The sequence below is a fragment of the Rhinoraja longicauda genome, chromosome 13 (assembly GCF_053455715.1).
Source record: "Rhinoraja longicauda isolate Sanriku21f chromosome 13, sRhiLon1.1, whole genome shotgun sequence".
Taxonomy (NCBI): Eukaryota; Metazoa; Chordata; class Chondrichthyes; order Rajiformes; family Arhynchobatidae; genus Rhinoraja; species Rhinoraja longicauda.
Window position 1 is genome coordinate 11368951 of NC_135965.1, and position 20672 is coordinate 11389622.

At 44.6% G+C, this 20672-nt stretch overlaps 1 protein-coding gene across 6 annotated transcripts in view; it reads left to right on the forward strand.

Moving 5' to 3' along the window:
• Window positions 1–20672, forward strand: part of nyap2a (neuronal tyrosine-phosphorylated phosphoinositide-3-kinase adaptor 2a) — a 150856-nt gene that overhangs the window by 64916 nt on the left and 65268 nt on the right. For 5 of the 6 annotated variants that reach the window (XM_078410343.1, XM_078410341.1, XM_078410340.1 and 2 more), the window contains 2 exons: window positions 11556–12013; window positions 13506–13604. In XM_078410343.1, the coding sequence (XP_078266469.1) occupies window positions 11556–12013; window positions 13506–13604 (557 nt within the window). The remainder of the gene's footprint in view (window positions 1–11555; window positions 12014–13505; window positions 13605–20672) is intronic. The other variant, XM_078410344.1, reaches the window with a different exon arrangement.

A 20672-nucleotide genomic window follows, 5' to 3' on the forward strand; every position in this document is an offset into this window, starting at 1 on the left:
GTATGGGGAGAAGGCAGGAACGGGGTACTGATTGAGAATGATCAGCCATGATCACATTGAATGGCGGTGCTTGCTCAAAGGGCCGAATGGCCTCCTCCTGCACCTATTGTCTATTGTCTATTGTCTATTGTCATATGTCTCAGACAGAACAATGAAATCATTACTTGCAGCAGCACAACAGAATATGTAAACCTACTCTGAAAACATTAAAATAAACCAAAAAAGATATGTTATATATATATATATATATATACACACATACATACACATGAAAACAAACAAACAATAATGGTTCAAATATACAAAACCATTGCCCCCAAGTCTATGCAGTTCAGAGCTTATTTGGAGGTTGTAATGTTTAATAGCCTAATGGCTGTAGGGTAGAAGCTGCTCCTGAACCTGGACGTTACAGTTTTCAGACTGCTACATCTTCATCTCGATGGCAGGGATGAAATGAGTTGTGTGGCCAGGGTGGTGTGGGACTGATGATGCTGGCTGCCTTTTCGAGGTAGCGACTCCTGTAAATCCCTCCGATGGTGGGGAGGTCGGTACCCATGATGGACTGGGTATGTTCACCACTTTGTGCAGTCTTCTTCGCTCCTGGGCTTTCAGGTTGCTGAACGAGGCCGTGACGTAACCAGTCAATACGCTCTCATGTTGTGAATTGTAAATCAGCATTTCCTTGATGTTCTCAGAAGGCTGACATTTACTGAAGCATTTTCCCTCCCTCCTTCCATTCCAGTTAAACAAAATAGCCAGGAATCTCTCCCACAGGCCACCTAAATGATGCCGACAAACCTCAGAACATCTGATCAGGTCAGGGTGCAACTGTAAAGTGCGTCCCAAAACCACCAGCTGTAGTGATGGTGTGTGAACGATTCACTCCTCGTAGTTATTTATATTTTAAGGTTTACTTGCTATGTTACTCCAGAGAAAATTAACTTAGCTGCCTGGTTTGTTTTGATATTTAGTTACATGCAGAATTGGTTTTGTCATCTTAGATGGCAGCACAGTGGGGCAGCAGTTGAGTTGCTGCCTTACAGCACCAGTGACCTAGGTTTGATCCTGATTACTGGTGCTGTCCGTACGGAGTTTGCACGTTCTCTCCTTGTTGCCGTGTGGGTTTTCTCCGGGTGCTCTGGTTTCCTCCCACATTTCAAAGACGTGCAAGTTTATAGGTTAATTGGCTTCTGTAAAAAGTCCTTAGTGTGTAGGATAGAACTAGTGCACAGGTGATCGGCGCGGTGGGCCAAAGGACCTGTTTCCACACCGTATCTCGAAACTAAAAATCTAAACTGATAATTTGCATCACACCTTTCTGCAGCTGAATCTGAGGTAAAATCAAAGAAGGAAATCTTTGCCCTAGAACAGAAATAACCAAAGCAACAGTTAATGTCCAGGCTTGTATACACTGGAATTTAGAAGGATGAGAGGAGATCTTATCGAAACGTATAAGATTATTAAGGGGTTGGACACGTTAGAGGCAGGAAACATGTTCCCAATGTTGGGGGAGTCCAGAACAAGGGGCCGCAGTTTAAGAATAAGGGGTAGGCTATTTAGAACTGAGATGAGGAAAAACGTTTTCAGTCAGAGAGTTGTGAATCTGTGGAATTCTCTGCCTCAGAAGGCAGTGGAGGCCAATTCTCTGAATGCATTCAAGAGAGAGCTGGATAGAGCTCTTAAGGATAGCGGAGTCAGGGGGTATGGGGAGAAGGCAGGAACGGGGTACTGATTGAGAATGATCAGCCATGATCACATTGAATGGTGGTGCTGGCTCGAAGGGCCGAATGGCCTCCTCCTGCACCTATTGTCTATTGTCTATTGTCTATTATCTCTGCTTAGCTGACAGCTTTAACCCTGAATGCCGTGATTTATTTATGTATTTGATTTGATAGCATATGGAAGCGACATTCAAAATCTCGTTGTACTTGTACAATGACAATAAAGGATATTGTATTGTATTGTATTGTATTGTATTGTATTGTATTGTATTGTATTGTATTGTATTGTATTGTGTTGTTATAGCAGGTCCTATGCCCAGGTGCTCTTCTTGAATCAATGTTAGCTTGCAGCAGGTTCACACACAGAGACCCATTTACAGGGGACCTTGACAGCACTGACTTCTCCAGAGCCGAGACTAAAGTACAAATGAACATTTTCATTTCATATAAAGATCGGTGTCACTGTGTTAAAATCTGCAAGCAGCTGCTGCTTCCTAGCGAGTACAAAACACACAGCATTGACTTCAGAAGATAAAGCATTGCAATGTTACATCCTCCTGGGCCACTCTGGCTTTATGGTGACCACTAGGTTTCCAGGATGTGTTGAACAATGCACCACACCTGTTATGCTGCTGCAAGTACGGATTTCATTGTTCCATCTGGGTACGTATGACAATTAAACGATCTTGTCTCTTTACTCCTGACAATGACTTCATGGAAGCTGCAAACACATTGGGTGCTGCACAGTGACTCCTTGTGGCTACACGATGCAGTGCATATGCTTGACAGTGGCTTTGAGTGAACTGCACTTCGTTCTGCACTCCAACACTCCAGATGATAGCTCCAAGTTCAAATCCTGGCATGTTCAAGTTTATATCTTGTACTTCGGTACATTTTAAACACAAGGAACTGCAGGTGCTGCTTTACAAAAAAAGCACAAAGTGCTGAGGTAACTTAGTAGGTCAGGCGGCATCTTTGGATGACATGGATAGGTGAGGTCACCTCTCCATATCATCCAGAGATGCTGCCTGACCCGCTGAGTTATTCCAGCACTTTGTGTTTTTTTTTACTTCAATGATAGGTCAGGGTTTGGAAATATCTCATTATCAGTCCAGAGGGACCTGAATCGCAGTGGGCTTACAACCGATATGAACAGTAGAAGTGGGATCTAAACAAGGCCAAAGCATTCAATCACTTTATTCATTTAGAGTGGCACGGTGGCGCAGCGGTAGAATTGCTGCCTTAGAACCCGGGTTTGATCCTGTCCACGGGTGCTGTCTGTACGGAGTTTGTGTGTTCTTGTGGGTTTGTGTGTTCTTGTGGGTTTTCCCCAGGTGCTCCGGTTTCCTCCCACACTCTAAAGATGGACAGGTTTGGATTCATTACCTTCGATAAAGAATTGTAAATTGTCCCTTGGGTGTGGAATAGTGTTAATTCATCTGAGGTCACCTGTTGCTGGCCCTGATTTGTGCTGGCATTCCTTGCTTCCGGTTTATTCTCTCCACCCCCATCCCACCCCACCCCCCCCCCCTCCCCCCACCCCCTCCTCCCCTCCACCTCTACTTTCAGTCTGTTGAGGGGTTTCCGACCCCAAACATCACCACATCACCACACCTTCACTCCAGTGCCTGACCTGCTGAGTTACTCCAGCATTTTGTGTCCGTCTTTTGGAAAAGATCCAAGTTTTGCTGAGGAAAGGATGACAGTGCAAGACTCAGCGTCAGAAAAAGATTACAAGCATCAAAGCTGCCAAAGTAGAAATAATTACCAGCACCATTTTAACTCTTATGGTGGTTATAGTTGTTTTTCCTTTTATAGGAAATCCTGTTGTACTTTCCCAATCACAGAGTCATAAAACATTGGAAAAGGTCCTTTGGCCCAACGGGTATGTACAGCTGCTAATGCTAATCCCATTTTTATTGTCCTCTCATTCCTGCCAACTCTCCATCAGAATTCACCACTGACCCTGCATAACCCGAAACAATTTACACCAGGTAATTAATCAACAAACCTGCACGTCCTTGGGACGCGAGATGAAACTGCAGCATGCAGAAGAAACCCGCGATCAAAGGGGAAACAATGCAAACTTCACGTGGAAAGCATCTACGACCAGGACTGAAACTGGATTGCTGTGAGGAAGTAGATTTATGAACAGTGCTACTGTCCTGCACCATTATTATCCTTATATTAATATTATCAACATGCAGAAATGTTATGGTCCACATCATCTCTGCAACATAAGATCCATTTTGAAATGTATCAAAACTATCAAATAAGATATCTTTATACTAAAACTCTCGGTTGTTATCTTGTTAGTGACTGAACTTCAGCCAAAACGGTACACGGTAGCGCGCAACAATTTTAGGCCCACCTTACTCACCATTGTCACTTTAGTGATAATGCAAGTAGTTTTATTGAAAACGATGATATATTTTTAAAGTTATTCACATTTTAAAGTTTAAAAGGAGGGGCGGGGAAGGGGAGCGGGGAGGAGGGGGGAAGGGGGAGTGAGGGAGAAGGGAGAAGGGAGGGGGGGGTTGAGGATTAAGGGTGAGGGTTAAGGGTGAGGGGAGAGGACAGGGTGCCGCACCAATGCAGGAGAGGTTTGAACCCGACGGGTCCACTTGGTCTAGTGTGAAATAATGCTTTAGCTATTTCACCATCTGTACACCTTTATCCATGTATTTCCACAACTAACTGGAGAAAAACATTTGAGGTTTTTTATCTTTTAGAAAATTAAAAACAACTTGCATTTACATGAAAAATGAAAGAAAAGGCTAATATCCTGGAGAGCTTTATTTGAACTTGAACATAATTACTTTAAGTAATAATCTCTGGCATCTTCTTCAGTCTTACAGTGATTATTGGGTTTTTTTTAAATATAGGGAGCGCTGATGTTTTCTGAACTAAAATATAATTGCAATCTTTTGAAAAACAGTTTGACATTGAGGTGTCAACCTATCTTACAAGTATTAACTGCAGATCAGTATGAGCATCGTATAACCTAAGCCGATACTCCTGACAGTGGTGTGCTGCCTCAGTCACTGGTCTTCTTAGGGGATAAGATTGTGAGCGTTCTGGTGGTTCAGAGGACATAAAAGAGGAAGAGACTTAGGAATGTATCTGGAGCCTTGGTCAACATTCCTCCTGTGGTCAACGGCCAGAGCAGATGAGCCGATCAACTGCCTCAATTATTCTATTGCAGTCTTGCTGTGTGCAAAATATTTGTTCTTCATGTTGATATAACGAGAGCATCACACTCCTTGGACATGCCGAGAGACGTATTCTTGCTGTTATGTGAACGCAAATCTTGCTTATGCAGAGAGTTGAGATCGTGAGTAAATACAAACTGGGTTGGTTGAACCTCAAGAGAGAGTTAGATAGAGCTCTTAATGGTAGCCGAGTCAGGGGGTATGGGGAGAGGGCAGGAACGGGGTACTGATTGTGGATGATCAGCCATGATCACATTGACTGGCGGGTGCAGGCTCGAAGGGCCGAATGGCCTACTCCTGCACCTATTGTCTATTGTCTATTATCTATTGTCTTTTCAGAAATATATCCGCCCCAGTGTAGAGAAAATCATGACAGCTAATGTGACGTTTGCAAAACACAAAGTGCAGGAGTGACTCAGCAGGCCAGGCAGCATCTGTGGAGGGAATGGATACTCACTGTTTCACACTGTGATCCTTCCTCAGTTTGAAGAAGGGTCCTGACCTGAAACGTTGCCTATCCTTTCCCTCCATAGATGCTGCCTGACCTGATGAGTTACTCCAACACTTTGTGGTCTGCTCAAGATTCCAGCATCCGCAGTCCTTTGTGTCTCATTTTTATTGGGATGTTACCAGCTTGTTTTTGGTATGATAATTCATGTCAACAAGTATGAATGTAAACAGGTAAACATACCAATTTAGACAGTTCCTTGTGTTACAGCGCGGTGTGAGAGAGGGTGGAGGCGGTAAGTGATACACAACAGGATTGCTCTGCTTTACTTTCATATCACTCACAGCAGTCATGAGAAGCAATATATCAAGTATTTTTTTAAAGCATTAATGCCCTTTGTCTCTTGTAATTCAACACAGATTCAGATCCATGATCTTCACCCACTTTGAATCCAATGGGCATTACAACCATCCAGGCTGGCAATTCCATTATGGATTTGGATGATCCATAATGGCAATTCCATTATGGACGATTGATTGAATTGATTGAACGATGCAGCATGCAAACAGGCCCTTTGGCCCACTGAGTCCACACCAACCATCGATCACCCGTTCACACTAGTTCTATGTTTTTGCACTTTGACATCCACTTCCCACAGACCAGGGACAAATTACAGAGGACCAATTAACCTCCAAACCTGCAGGTCTTTGGGATGTGGGAGGAAACCAGAGCACCCTGAGGAAACTCACGTGGTCACAGGGAGAACCTGCAAACTCCACACTGACAGCACCCGGGTCTCCAGCATTGTGAGGCGGCAACTCCACCAGCTGTGCCACTGTGCCACCCTTATGCTCTGTGTGTATAGATTGTGATGTCTTGAGAGGTCGGGAGCTTTTCTCTTGAAGGTTGGGAGATGTGGGTGCCGGAAATGAAGACAGAAAAGTTCTTGTTTTCAAACTTAAATTCCATATATTTAGTCTTTTCCAAAAACAGGTAAACTTAATTGTTTGCAGACAGGTACACAAAACCAAAACAGGTAGTTAAATCAAAACTGTAGCTTGCTGCCTTCTTACAAACTATAACTCAAACACTGCTTTTTAAATACCCTGCTTCCCTTCCCTTTTAGCTCTCTCACTGAGGCAATCAGTTCATCTGGTTCAGCTGGGCAGCAATCAGTGTCAGCAGCAATCAGTGTCAGCAGCAATCAGTGTCAGCAGCAATCAGTGTCAGCAGCAATCAGTTTCAGCAGGGCAGGCAGCCCTGCTGACTCTGGGTTTTGTAGTCTTTTGCTGGCAGCCATGATGGTTTGTAGTCCTTGTTTCATCCACCGGGAGGAAATGTATCTCCCCTCTATGACTACCTCTCATGATATCACAAGATGTATATGGATGGTATGCTTGCTTGCTTCCAGTCCCAATTTGCTAAATATTTTACGTATTCCACACTTCACACTTGGATGAGAATTTGAAAACTACTCAACCCTCAATTAAGGTATTCGCATTGTAGTCCAAATTCATGCCTTGCATCCTTTTATCCCTAGTCCTTGTTTGCAGATAAAGGCTTGCACGTCTGAAATAGAGGAGGGCAGTGCACAAATATGAGATCTATATACATCATATGCCTAAAGAATCAACTACTGCAACATTATCCATGTCTTCCCACTGACTACATGATGTTAGGGAAAGAATAAACTTTTTTTAAAGGTTTGAAATTTGAGAGCAAGGAATGTAATTTATGGCTTTTTCTTGAATGGAGCATCCAGGCTAAGGCGATAGAAACCTTTAAATATTCAACGTTGAAACATGGAACATATTTAACATATTTAAACATATTAAACATACTGGACATGTTTTGACACAGGCTATTTGGAAAACTGACTATAATTAGGTGATGAATTGCAGTCACATGCAGAGTGCAGAGCAATAACACACACCACCAAACAGATAAACGGCACCACATGCTAGGTAATTTATCAGTCTCTTGTGGCTGGTTTACGTTGCACACTCTCACAAACATAATATATTGCTGTTACATTCTGCCTTGATAACATAGCGATAGAAATTACTTTCAACGGTGTTAGTAAAAGAAGACGTGGAGGCCGAATTTCTGCCCTTGCCCTCTGGCTGCTAATCGTCGCCTGGGTAGAGACCATGGACACCTGATCAAGTGGCACCATACATGTCCTTTCTGAGGGCACTTCATTTGCTGCAAACAGTGACGTGGTCACCTGTGGAACGCAGGAATGTCCGTGCAGAGAAACCCCCCCCCATGGACCCCAAGTGTGAATGATCCCAGGAATGATTGGGTTAACGTACGATGAGCGTTTGATAGCACTGGGCCTGTACTCGCGGGACTTTTGAAGGATGAGGGGTGACCACATTGAAACTTATCGAGTAGTGAAAGGGCCGGATAGAGTGGATGTGGAGAGTATGTTTCCACTAGTGGGAGTGTCTTGGACCAGAGGCCATAGCCTCAGAATAAAAGGAAGGACCTTCAGAAAAGAGATGAGGAGGAGTTTCTTTAGTCAGAGTGTGTTGAATCTGTGGAATTCATTGCCACAGAAGGCTGTGGAGGCCAAGTCAATGGATATTTTAAAGGCGGAGATTGACAGATTCTTGGTTAGTGTGGGCATCGGGGGTTATGGGGAGAAGGTGGGAGAATGGAGTTGTCAGAGAAAGATAGATCAACCACGATTGAATGGTGGAATAGACTTGATGGGCCAAATGGCCTAGTTCTGCTCCTAGAACATATGAGCCCCGACAATCTGCATTTGTGGTATTGGTTGAGGGATAAGTAGAGATCCTGGCCATTATCTAAAGATGGACGATCCAATGCAGAATCCTGCAGGTTGCAAAATGCCGAGTTATGAGGCCCTGCAGCGAGCCTCATTGTAACAATGCAGACACCCCAGACAGGTAGGTCAGATAGGGGCAGTAATGGAGAATTAACTGTGGACTCAGAGCGGGTGTATAACAAAACAAACCTGCTTTTGGTACCTCCCATGTGGAAGTGTCCACATTATAAATACCAAATCCAGTTCATTACATAGAACATAGCATACGTACAGCACAGAAACAGGCCCTTCGGCCCACAATGTTTGTGCTAGACATGATGTCAAGTTAAACTGATCTCATCGAACTTAACATGATCCATATCCCTCTATTCCCTGCATTTCCATGTGCCTATCTAAAAGCCTCTTAAATGCCACTATCTGCATTGCAAACCCCCATGGACTGCAACATCGTGCTTTTGTGGTATTGGTTGAGTGATAAGAAGAGACTAAAGGGCCTGTCCCACTTAGGCGATTTTAAGGCGACTGCCGGCGACTAGGCCGTCGCTGACAGTTCCCGGGGTGTCGCGGGCATGATCGTGAGGAGTCTTCAAAGAATCGTAGTGGATCTTTTGGCGCGTCGCTGAGAAATCAACTGGTATGAAATGTCTCGGCGACAGCTGGCTTGTCGCCACGTATCGTTGCTTATTGCGGGCGCTGTCGCAATCTGTCCCCAGGTTTGCTAGGTTCTCTTAGATGCATTTAGAAGCACATAATATTAAATTAAGTAAAGTCATTTGAAGATACCATAAAATACTTGTGTTTAACCAATTTATTTACCGTCAGGACATTTGACAGGTAGATTGGAGGCGACAGTTTGACGGTCAGGTAAGCGTGGGAATTTTCGCGATGTTTATGGCCATCAGCGATTACATTTAAAGTGGGCTCCCAACCCAGATATGCAACCCAGAAACCAGATATGCATCTCCCGTACATTTTCAAAGAATGCCCACACTCCGCACAAAAATCCATTTAACCACTTTTAAAATTAAATTTCTTAATACTGCTATTAGTAAACTGGAAGTCAATCCAGTTTATGCCTTGTTACCGTGAAGCTTGGTTTTCAAGTAACCCAGGCAAGATGTTATATTTCAAAACTCTCAAGTAATTACCGACTTGTCAGTGATTTCAGCGAAAATTAGGACGCCGGAGAAACATTAACAGCGTGGGAATTTTGCGATGTTTCTGAAGACGGTGTAATCTTGACCTGGCTCGGCATTGTCGTGAGGTAAAAGAAAATTTTGGCGATCTGCTACGACTTTGACAGTCGCCTAAAAAATCGCCTAAGTGGGACAGGTCGTTAACTCCAGTTCTGGTGAAGGGCCTCCTTCCTGAATTATAACTCAATTTCTCTTCTCACAGGTGACCTGGTCTGCAGAGTTCTTCCAGTATATTTGTTTTTTTGTTTCAAACGGAATGACTCACCTGGTCTTCTTCTAAATGGTGCCTTAAAACATTCCTTGTCCACCCAAAGAGACCTCAGTTAAATGTCTCATCTGAAAGGGTGGCATATCTGACCAAACCGCGCCCCTTCAAACTTATACTGTAGCCAGCAAATACAATCGGGGAGAGTGCAATGCCTCTGACGGAAACTGCCAAGGTTCCACTGACTCTGGGTACAAACTCTGGTTTTGTCTATATTGTATTGGAGGTCAGTTTGTTTAATTCAGTAGATTAGGTTTAGCTTGTTATGGATAAAGGTTTATCCTTTGTACTGTCTGCTGTGTGTGATTGCATCATCTGGACTGCTTTAATTTCGCTGTACTTTGTGTAGTGACAATAACGGTATTTTACATTTACATTTTTACATTTACATTACATTAAGAATCAGCACGGGCGGCACGGTGGCGCAGCGGTAGAGGTTTTGCCTTACAGCGTTTGCAGCGCCAGAGACCCGGGTTTGATCCCAACTACAGGTGCTGTCTGTACAGAGTTTGTACGTTCTCCCCGTGACTCTAAATGGCCTGCCCTGAGAATATAACCTCCATTTCTAGACTCTGCACGCTGGGAAAATAACTCATATTCTCAGAAATTTATGTGAGGTCAACTCTTATTCTTGTAACATTACAGACATTGTGCTTAGTCAGTCCCTCAAGTAAGGAAAATAAGTATAAAAAAAAGCAAGTTGCTGCAGACTCTGGAAATCTGACATAACACAAAACATCGAGGCAATGTTCAACAGGCCAGGCAGCATCTACGGAGAAAGGGCATCACCAATATTGTCCAGTGGAAACACAAGGAACTGCAGATGCTGGAATCTTGAGCAAAAACAGAAAGTCCTGGAGTAACTCAGCGGGTCAGGCAGCATCTCTGGAGAAAAGGAATAGTTGGCGTTTCGGGTCGAGACCCTTCATCAAAACTGAAGAAGAGTCTCGATCCAAACCGTCACCTTTTCCTTTCCTCCAGAGATGCTGTCTGACCCCTTGAGTTATTCCAGCTTTTTATCTCTATGGTTTAAACCAGCATCTGCAGTTCCTTGATAAGTATTATGGAGGGAATGGACAGGCGATGTTTGGGATTGGGGCCCTTCTTGAGGCTCTGATGCGGATACTACCGCATACGGAGTATTGCGTGCAGTTCTGGTCACCCATTACAGGAAGGATGTGATGGCTTTGGAAAGGGTGCTGGGGAGGTTCACCAGAATATTCCTTGGATTAGGGTGTATTAGCTACAGGGAGTGATTGGATGGGCTTGGATGGTTCTCTCTGGAATGCCGGACATTGCGAGCAGGCCTGGTAAAAGCATATAAAACTATGGGAGGCATTGACAGAACAAATATTAGAGGACATAGCTTTAAGGTGAAAGGGGTAACGTTTCAAAGAGATGGATGGAGCAGGTCTTTTACACAGATGGCAGTGAGTGCCTGGATCGCGGTGGTTGAGGCAGATATAATAGTAGCATTTAAGAGACATCCAGATAGACATATAGATATGCAAGGAATGGAGAGATGTGGAATATGTACAGACAGATTAGACTTGGTCTTGGCATCATGTTCAGCAGACAATGTGGGCCGAAGTGACTGTTCTTGTGCTGTACTGTTCAATGTTGTATGTTCAGCCTGCCTGATTAGCACGGGTGTCAGGGGTTATGGAGAGAAGGCAGGAGGTTGGGGTTGAGGGAGAAAGATAGATCAACCACGATTGAATGGTGGAGTAGACTTGATTGGCCGAATAGGCCTAATTCTGCTCCTAGATCTTATGACCTTATGGTGCAATATGGTTACTATGATCTGTTATAATTAAGGGAATAATTAAACTGTTTTTTAATTACAAAAATCTGGAACCATTCATGAAATGCAAATGCTTCTTCAAGCTTGTAATCAGCCCTTGTTGATTTTCTTCCAGGCTAGGTGGAGATGTGGGAAAAGGCGGCGAAGGCACTTGCATGGGAAAGCACTTCCGCATGGGATTCATGACGCTGCCAGCCCCTCAAGACCGCCTGCCACACCCTTGCACCAGCGGCTTTTCAGTCAGGTCACAGTCGCTTCACTCGGTGGGAGGGAGCGAGGATGAAAGTCACGCCTGCGCGCGCAAACAGCCGCCTCCAAAGCCCAAACGGGCCCCCAGCACCAAGCTCAGCATCTCGGCGGAGACGGTGAACGTGGGCCTGGCGGCAACACCAGGGTCGGGGGGGGGAGGATGGTTGCTGGGGGCAGACGGGGCACTGGAAACAGCGGGGACGTCCGGAACAGAGGGGGCGCTGGGACCAGGAGCAACAGCAAGTGGAACTGGAGTGACACCTGGATTAGCTGGAATGGGAGTGCCAATGGGAACAACACTGAAAGAGCTGGAAAAAAATGCAGGTGAGTGAACATTAAACACCACCGACCTTTACAATGCTGCAGAGACTGCGATAGTGTAACAGGGGCGAGGGTGAATCCTGTAACTCTTCCAATTATAGTTCTTGTGGACATTAAACGAGCCATAATGTAAAATATTTCATTAGGCGCTGATAACAGCAGATATAAAACAAAGGTAGATAAACCTGGTTGAGGTGCAAGTTGGTCATGATCAAAATGTATGTCAGAAAAGGCCTGATGGGCTGAATGGCCTCTGTGCATTTGTGTTCCATCCACACTTGCAAATAACAGTGTCCTCTGACTGATTTCACCTCACAATCAACATACTGCCTCGATAGTCACCAAAATAGACACAGTGCTGGAGTAATTCAGTGGGTCAGGCAGCATCTCTGGAGAACATGGATAGTTGACGCTTCGGGTTGGGGCCCTTCGTGTGGTGGGTGGGAAAAGCCTGGAAGAGAGGCGGGGGGTGGACAAAGTAGGGCATGTGGTAGCTAGACACAGGTGAGTGGGGGAAGGGGGGGTAGGTGGAGGGGGATTGGCAGATGGTTGGATAAAGACCAGAGATGAAAAGACAAAATGTTTGAGATAAGGAGATAAGAATTTGTGCTCTGTGACACCTTCAAACTAAATAAAATCCTATCACTTCTAAAATAAAGGGCAGCCAAGTGGTGCAGCGGTAGAATAGCTGCGTTACAGCGCCAGAGATCCGTTTTCGATCCTGACTACGGCTGCTGTCTGTACGGAGTTTGTACACTTCCCTATGGCCACGTGGGGTTTCTCAAGGTGCTCCGGTTTGCTCCCACACTCCAAAGAAGTACAGGTTTGTAGGTTAATTGGCTTCGGTAAACAAAATGGTAAATTGTCCCTCGTGTGTAGGATAGTGCTAGTGTACGGGGTGTTTGGTGGTCGGCGCGGACTGGGCTGGAGGGCCTGCTTCTGTGCTGTATCTCTAAAGTCTAAAGTCTAATGGAAGAGGTGCAAATTGTGAAGTCAGAGGAAGGAATGTAGGTGAAAGGGGATGGAGGAAGGGGGAATGGGAGAAATGGGTGTGGATTTAGGTGGGGCACAGAGAGGAGAGGGGGAGAAATGGAGGTGTGAAAATGGGAGGGGGGGGCTAGTAGGTTAGTTAGTTTAGTTACCTAAAATTGGAGGATTCAATGTTCTCTACAATCACCCCCAGTAATCTAGTCATCCAGTCATAAACTGTCGATGTCAGAGGAATGACTGATAAAACAAACTTGAGGGGCCGAGTGGCCTACAGCTGCTACTGTTTTTAAAAATTCTTATCACCTGTAATGTTTGTTCCCCTTCATTTATGATAGAAATTGCTCTTCACCTGACGGGTCCCGTGAAGTCAGTTCCAAGGCTTGGTTACCTGGTTGGCCCAGTAGTCAGTGTTGGGTGGGACAAGTTAACCTCCTAGTTATTCTGTAAATTGGTTTACAGCTCGGAGCTTGCCTGTCCTCACTCCTTTTCCCTCTCCATCTCTCAGTATTTTCTCAATCTGGCTACAACGTAAAGGTGATCCAACACTCTGGACAGATGCTGGACCTTGACAAGCTGATTTACCTTTATTCAACGTTTCCAAGAGGTATTATTTATTCTTCATATTTATTATACTTCTCATGGCACATAACTAGGCCTTTCAGTCTATTGATCTCCTGCTGGGATGCAGCACCCTCCCATTAATCCTGTTCCCCTGCTTAATCGCCATGCATCCCACATCCCCTGCCACCCACTAACTGCATGGGCAATTTGCTGTCCCAACTAAGTGACGAGCATGTCTTTGGGACGAGGGGGGGGGACTTGGAGCTCCTGGGAGAAAGCCACTTTGCCGCAGGGAGAATGTGAACGTTCCTGCACAGACAGCACTCGGGGTCAGAATGCGACCCGGAACCCTGGGACATGTGTGCAACAGCACTACCTCCTGCGTTTGATGTTACCACAGAACTTGGACCCTGCCTCCAGCTCCTTGATCAGCCTGCACCTCACAGTGTCTTGGGGTCACGGTTGGTACAAGAGTCGATCCTGTGGTGCGGGATTGCCGCACAGATGATGCCCGTGCAGGCCCTTCCCCCAGCTCACCCAAGGGGAGTCTATTTCACCTCCACGGGAAGAGTTCACTGGTCTCTGACTCACTTTCCAGCAGTCAGCGGAGCAATGACATTGTGAGCACTGACGGGAATAGCACATGATTCTGCGTGCAGACGTCATTATGCGGCTTTTAATGCATTATCATCCAATTTCACAAAACGCTTCTGGGAATCCACAAGGGCATTATTGCTCCATGCGTTGTATGCTTCATGTACTAACACAGAGCAAAATCCACATTCAAAGCAAATTTTATTTTATTTCAGTTCAGTAAGTTCTCATCTGCCCGGTTTACTTAAACAGTGCCATCATTTGGCCAAGAATTGTTTTGGGGTGTGTTGCATGCCTGTTTGTGGTATTAGCACGGGCAGACTTTAACCCAACATTTTTTGGGTTTAGTTTATTGTCTCGTGTACCGAGGTACAGTGAAAAGCTTTTACCGCCTGCTAACCAGTCGACGGAAAAGCAGTGCATGACTACAATCGAGTCATCTATAGTTTACAAACGCACGAGAAAGGGAATAATGTCTATAATGTTTAATGCGAGATAAACTCCAGTAAAGTCCGATCAAGGAAAGTCCCAGGGTTGACAATGAGGTAGATAGTAGCTCAGGCCTGCTCTCCAACTGTGACTTAAAGGATGACAGGAGTCCACCTGCATGTCGCCACCTTTGTTATGATGCTGAGTGATAGTCTCCTCTGTAACAGCAGAGGAAACATAGAGGCACCTTATATTGATGCTGTTCCATTGCTTGTAATTGCACCATGAGATAAATGAAATGTTATTGTAACCATCAGCTGCATTTGTTAACTTTAATAGGTCTCGCTCAGCAGTATTCGGCTTTATCAATAATTGTAAATACTGAGAAGAATAATATGCATAAAGGAACTGCTTCCTAGTCTTTGCTAATTGATTATTCTTGAATTGCACTAATTGATTTATTGATTTGATCTCGTGTTCATTGTCAGCGTACAACTAACCACAGATTTCATGGCATTAATTCCCCTTTACAACCACTGCAAAGTCCGTGCACTTTCCCAAGCCCATTGTCTCACTGGTGAACTCTGTCTTTCGTTGCACAACTCATGAGCATGCAAATTTAAGTGGCAGGATATTCAAGTTGGGGCGGCGCGGTGGCGCAGCAGTAGAGTTGCTGCCTTACAGCACCAGAGACCTGGGTTCGATCCTGACTATGGGCGCTGTCTGTACGGAGTTTGTACATTCTCCCTGTGACCGCACGAGTTTCACCGGGTGCTCCGGTTTCGGTCCACAGGCCAAAGACGTGCAGGTTTGTAGGTTAATTGACTTTGGTAAAGATTGCAGCTGGTCCCCAGTGTGTAGGATAGTGTTAGTGTATGGGGTGATCGCTGGCCAGAGGGCCTGTTTCCGTGCTGTATCGCTGGCCAGAGGGCCTGACTCGAATGGCCAGAGGGCCTGTTTCCGTGCTGAGAAGCTCTCTGCTGATTCTGACTATTCATCCCCTTTCAGCACCTTATTCTAATAGGGATACTCGGTGAGAATGGTTGTGACAGTGGGTCTCCAATCTCCGTGTGAGGTGGGGTAGAAAGTGAGATCACCAGAAGAGGTTTGGCTGGGTGTCTGCCCTAATTGGATCAGTACATCATGTTTCAGGAGCAGAGGCATAACTCATGTCTCTGCATGTCATTTCCACATTCCAAATCCACTCTCCATGAGATGCCATGCACATACATTAATTTATGTGCATCCTGGTCAAAATTATTAATAATTTTAGCTGAAGAGTGTTGGGGTGTACACAAGCCAAGAGCCTTTACACCAAAGTTAGTATAGAAACATTAAGGTGTAGGTCGGGTCTCAAGGTCAATGATAGAATGGAGTGCCACAATTCCTTAAAAGATTGGCTTCCTCTGGCTAGCTAACACCTTCTATTATTTTGAATAATCAGGTCAATGTCAATCAGCTGGGAATTGTGGAAGCAATTATAAATTAAACATTTATTATTAATAAATGCTGGACAGTAATGGATTTGTAATCCAATAATATCAATGGCTAGCATGTTTCTTTGTTGGGTCAGCAATTCTATGCAGCCTATGAAGCCCTCAGTCTTTGTGTCTGGGCTGCGTTGAGCCAGCTCAGCTTTTCTATTGTGTCTGCAGGCTCTTTGGCGTTGCAGTTTGTGCAGGCAAATCAAAGAGATCAAGCTTCCAACAAAACATTCATTATTAAAGGCAGTAGATTTCAACTAATAACAATATCTGGTACAATTTTAGTTTAGTTTAGTTTGGAGATACAGCGCAGGAACAGGCCTTTCAGCCCACCGATGCCGCGCTGACCAGTGGTCCCTGCACGCTAACACTACTCTACTCACACCAGGGCCGTTTTTACAGCATTATGGGGCCCCGGGCAAAGCAGTGTACTGGGGCCCCTACCATTACTCTCCCCCACCCCCCTTTCCCTACCAGCCCCGCCTGTCGTGCCGGCGAAAAGCACTTACCGAAAAGCACTTAGCGATGGACTTAGGGTGCTACATTGTTGTGAAAAGCACTTACAGATCGCTGTGAGAAGCACTTAAGGACCGAAAATGTTGCGAAAAAATCATTTATTGAACCTACATTTTTAAAGTAGTATTTATTTATTGCAAGTCACTTAACATACATAGATCAGCATGGGGCCCCTATGTTCGTGGGGCCCCGGGCAAGTGCCCATCAGGCCCATGCGTTAAGATGGCCCTGACTCACAAGAGGGACAACTTACCATTTTTTTACCGAAGCCAATTAACCTGCAAACCTGTATGTCTTTGGAATGTGGGAGAAAACCGGAGCACCCGGAGAAAACCCACACAGTAGAATGTCCGGTATAACTGGTTAGCGGGATGGCATGGTGGCGCAGCAGTAGAGTTGCTGACTTACAGCGCCAGAGACCCTGATTCGATCCTGACCCCGAGTTGGTGACTGTACGGAGTTTGTACGTTCTCCCCCTGACCGCATGGGTTTTCTCCGAGTGCTCCGGTTTCCCCCCACACTCCAAAGACGTACAGATTTGTAGGTTAATTGGCTTCGGTGAAAATTGTAAATTGTCCCTAGTCTGTAGGATAATGCTAATGTGCAGGGATCACTGGTCGGCACAGACTCAGTGGGCCGAAGGGCCTGTTTCCACGCTGTATCTCTAAACGAAACAGGATATCAAAAGTTATATCACACGTTACACTCTACTCAAAGGTACACTTACGTTTTTCAATATCACACTGCTTTTTAAAACGTATTAATAAATCACTGGAGATAGGTAATGATTCACTTCAACATAATTCAATAAATCTGAAATAAAAATGGAAAATACAGAAAACAATAAAGAGATCATGAAAAAAGTGTGGAAAGAATTACAGATGCTTGACTGCCAGATTGCTCAGCTCCCGCCTTTCTCCCTGCCTCCCGCTGGGTCCCACATTCGTTCTCGGCAGCTCCCCCGCCCCACCTACTGGCCTACCCTCCCTTTGTTCTTGGTGCCCCCATCCCCACTGAGTCCCCTCATCATTTTCGGCAGCCCCCCTGCCAAGTACCACTTTGCTCTCGGCAAGCCCTCGCTGCCCCCCCCCCACCCTCCTTCCCAAGATAACTCTTCGCCCTGGGCAACCTTCCCAGCTCTTGGCAGCGTGGGTCCCCCTCCTTCAACCCATACGTTACAGTATTTGCAGGCAATGTGGTGGATGTTTGTGACCAGCCGAACGCCTGAGACAGAGAGAAAAGTCAAGGATGGATTGAGTGAAGGTGAGAACAGAATGGACACTGGTAACAAAGGTAATGTCAAGTTCACTTTTTACATGACTGCGGGAAGGAGCACTGATGCATTCGCCAAAGTACTGGAAAAAGAGTTGAGGGAGTGGGCCTGGGAATTGTGTACACAAAGACTGGTCCACATATCCCCAAAGAGGCAGGCACAGCTTGGGCTGTGCGAGTTCCCACTCTGATCTGGAGAAAGCGAGTGGAGTTGAAGGAGAAGTTGTTCAATGTGAGGATAAGTTCAAGGCAGCGGTTGTGTTGGTGAAAGACAATGAGTTAAATCTCCATTTATGGAAAAATGTATGGCCTGCAGACAATACATTTCTAGGCGCTTGAACTGGGCGAGGATTCTTGCTTGTTGTGCATGATCCTGAGGGTTATCTACGAAGTCACACCTGTCTTGATTTCAGATAGAGATGGGAATGGCATTCAGTTGCGTTAACGTATGATCAAATTGTCTGCTACATCACCCAGCCCGGGCAATGTTAAATTTGAATGCCAAAATATCAAGAACAGGCCCCCTGCTGCTTGTATATCATGACAGGCCCACCTTCCCAAAGCAGCTTACACAGCTACTCCCAAATCTATCACAGTTAAAACCAAATTTTATGAAATTTTCAAGAAGGGTCCTTAGCCAAAACGTTGCCTCTCCATGTTCTCCAGAGATGCTTCCTGACCCGCTGAGTTCCTGCAGCACCTGCAAGATTCCAGCATCTGCAATTTCTTGTGCTTTCATGGAATTTTACCTGGTTCCTCGGCTCTCCTACCCATTGCGGGGATTTAAGATCATCTCTCAACAGCAAAGCAGTAAAATAAAAGCAAGGAAATCCAAGTAGGCATGTGAAATCAAAGCCTTGGTATTCCGTAGAGTAGGCAGAACAGGGGAATATCAGCCCTTCACACGAGGTATTAGATCAATCTTACTCATGCAGCTGTGGATAACATCATTTTCCCTCTTATGCACAAGGTATTTAGAGAGCTCGCCCTGCAGATTTTTCTATTAACCTCAATCAGAACCATTTTGAGCTGTAGCAGTAATTAATTCTGCACAAAAGTCAATTCCAACAGCCCTGATGGTTATGGACACCAATTGGATAAGTGTTCAGAATATCAAATGTGATCTTTGTCTTGTTGCACAGTAACACCATGGAATGCTTTCAACATGTTCACTTTGAAATATGATTCCATTAAAGGACCTGTTAATTATATTAGTGTCATTTTAATTATTGCATAGGAAGTTTGTTAACTTCCTGCGATTTTACATTAAGCATAGGAGTTGTTCACTGCCGAGCTCGTGAAGATATATTTTTGAACTTTCCTTTTCTTTCTTTATTGTGAGAGAGCTTGTCATTCTGCAGGCGGGTGCCCTTTGAAAGCAATGGAACAGCACAATTTACTTCAAGAAAATCGATGGGTGATTCACTGAGAAAGCCTCTAAAGTAGAAACAATCTAAGTAATAGCATCTGCAAAAAGGCAATGGAGATAGATGATAATGGCCGAATAAGACAAAGGCAAGGCTTACTGTGACATAATTCAATTTCAAGACCCCAATGAAAATGAGCACATTCTTAAATGCTTCGACATAATCTAAGAGACATTTCCACCTCCGGGAGAAATTATTGAAGTTGTTGTTTATAAATGTCAGTTCTGGTCTTCCATGCACACATTCTTACTTTGCTGCAAAAAAACCTATCATGATTATTCATATACTTGTGTTGCACAACAGATTTGAAAAATTGAAGATTACTCTTGGATTGGGGCTTGTTTAAAAACAGTAGCCTCATGATTACTGCTGTATATGTTAGACTGCTGAATTTATGTGATATTGCTGAATTATTTTTGGCACAGATTTTAAACCATTTATTGAGAGAAGTTGAAATTCTCTTCAAAAATACAACGAAAAGGAATGCCCAGTAGACAAGCTAAACATTTGCCCATTAACGTCACTATAAACAGCCTGAAGGTTAATGTGCGGTCTCAAAGTGCTGGAACAATATCGAATGCTAATATGCTTAATACCTGCTGTAAATAAATCTATAAACTACCCTTATGCATATTTTGGCTGTTTGTGTTTTAGCAATGACTATTAGCTCTGTTATGATCTTTTAATGTATGACCACAGTAACATGGACCATTGTTTCATGTGCTACAGCTGCCTGTCGAGAGATTTTGGTCAAACACTGTCTGAAATCTGTGCAGCCTTTATAAGTTGTAAGAGTACGTTTGTATTACATTTTGGAACTTCCAAAAGTATTTATATAGAGTCACATAAATGGAAACAGGCCCTTCGGCCCAATTTGCCCATGCTGACCAAGATGCCCCAGCTACACGAGTCTCGCCTGCCCGGTAATCGGCCATATCTCTCTAAAGCTTTCCTATCCATGTACCTGTCCAAATGTTTTCTAAAAGTTGTTAGAGTACCTGCCTCAACTAGCTCCTCCAGCAGCTCGTTCCATATAATCAGGTTCTTATTCATCTATTCCCTCTCACCTTAAAGCTATACATTCGGTATAAATCAGCATCTGCAGTTCCTTTATATTCGTTGTAAACCAGCATCTGCAGTTCCTGCCTACACATTTTATCTGCCCCAGTTTGAAGAAGGGTCTCCTATTTGTCACCTTTTCTCCAGAGATATTGCCTGACCCGCTGAGTTACCCCAGCATTTTGTGCCTATATTCGGAGTAAGCCAACATCTGCAGTTCCTTCCTGCACATTAAACCTATATCCTCTGGTTCTTGATTCCCCTGCTCTGGGTAAAAGACTGCACATCTACCCTATTTATTTCCCTCATCAACCCTCTCTCAGATCAGCC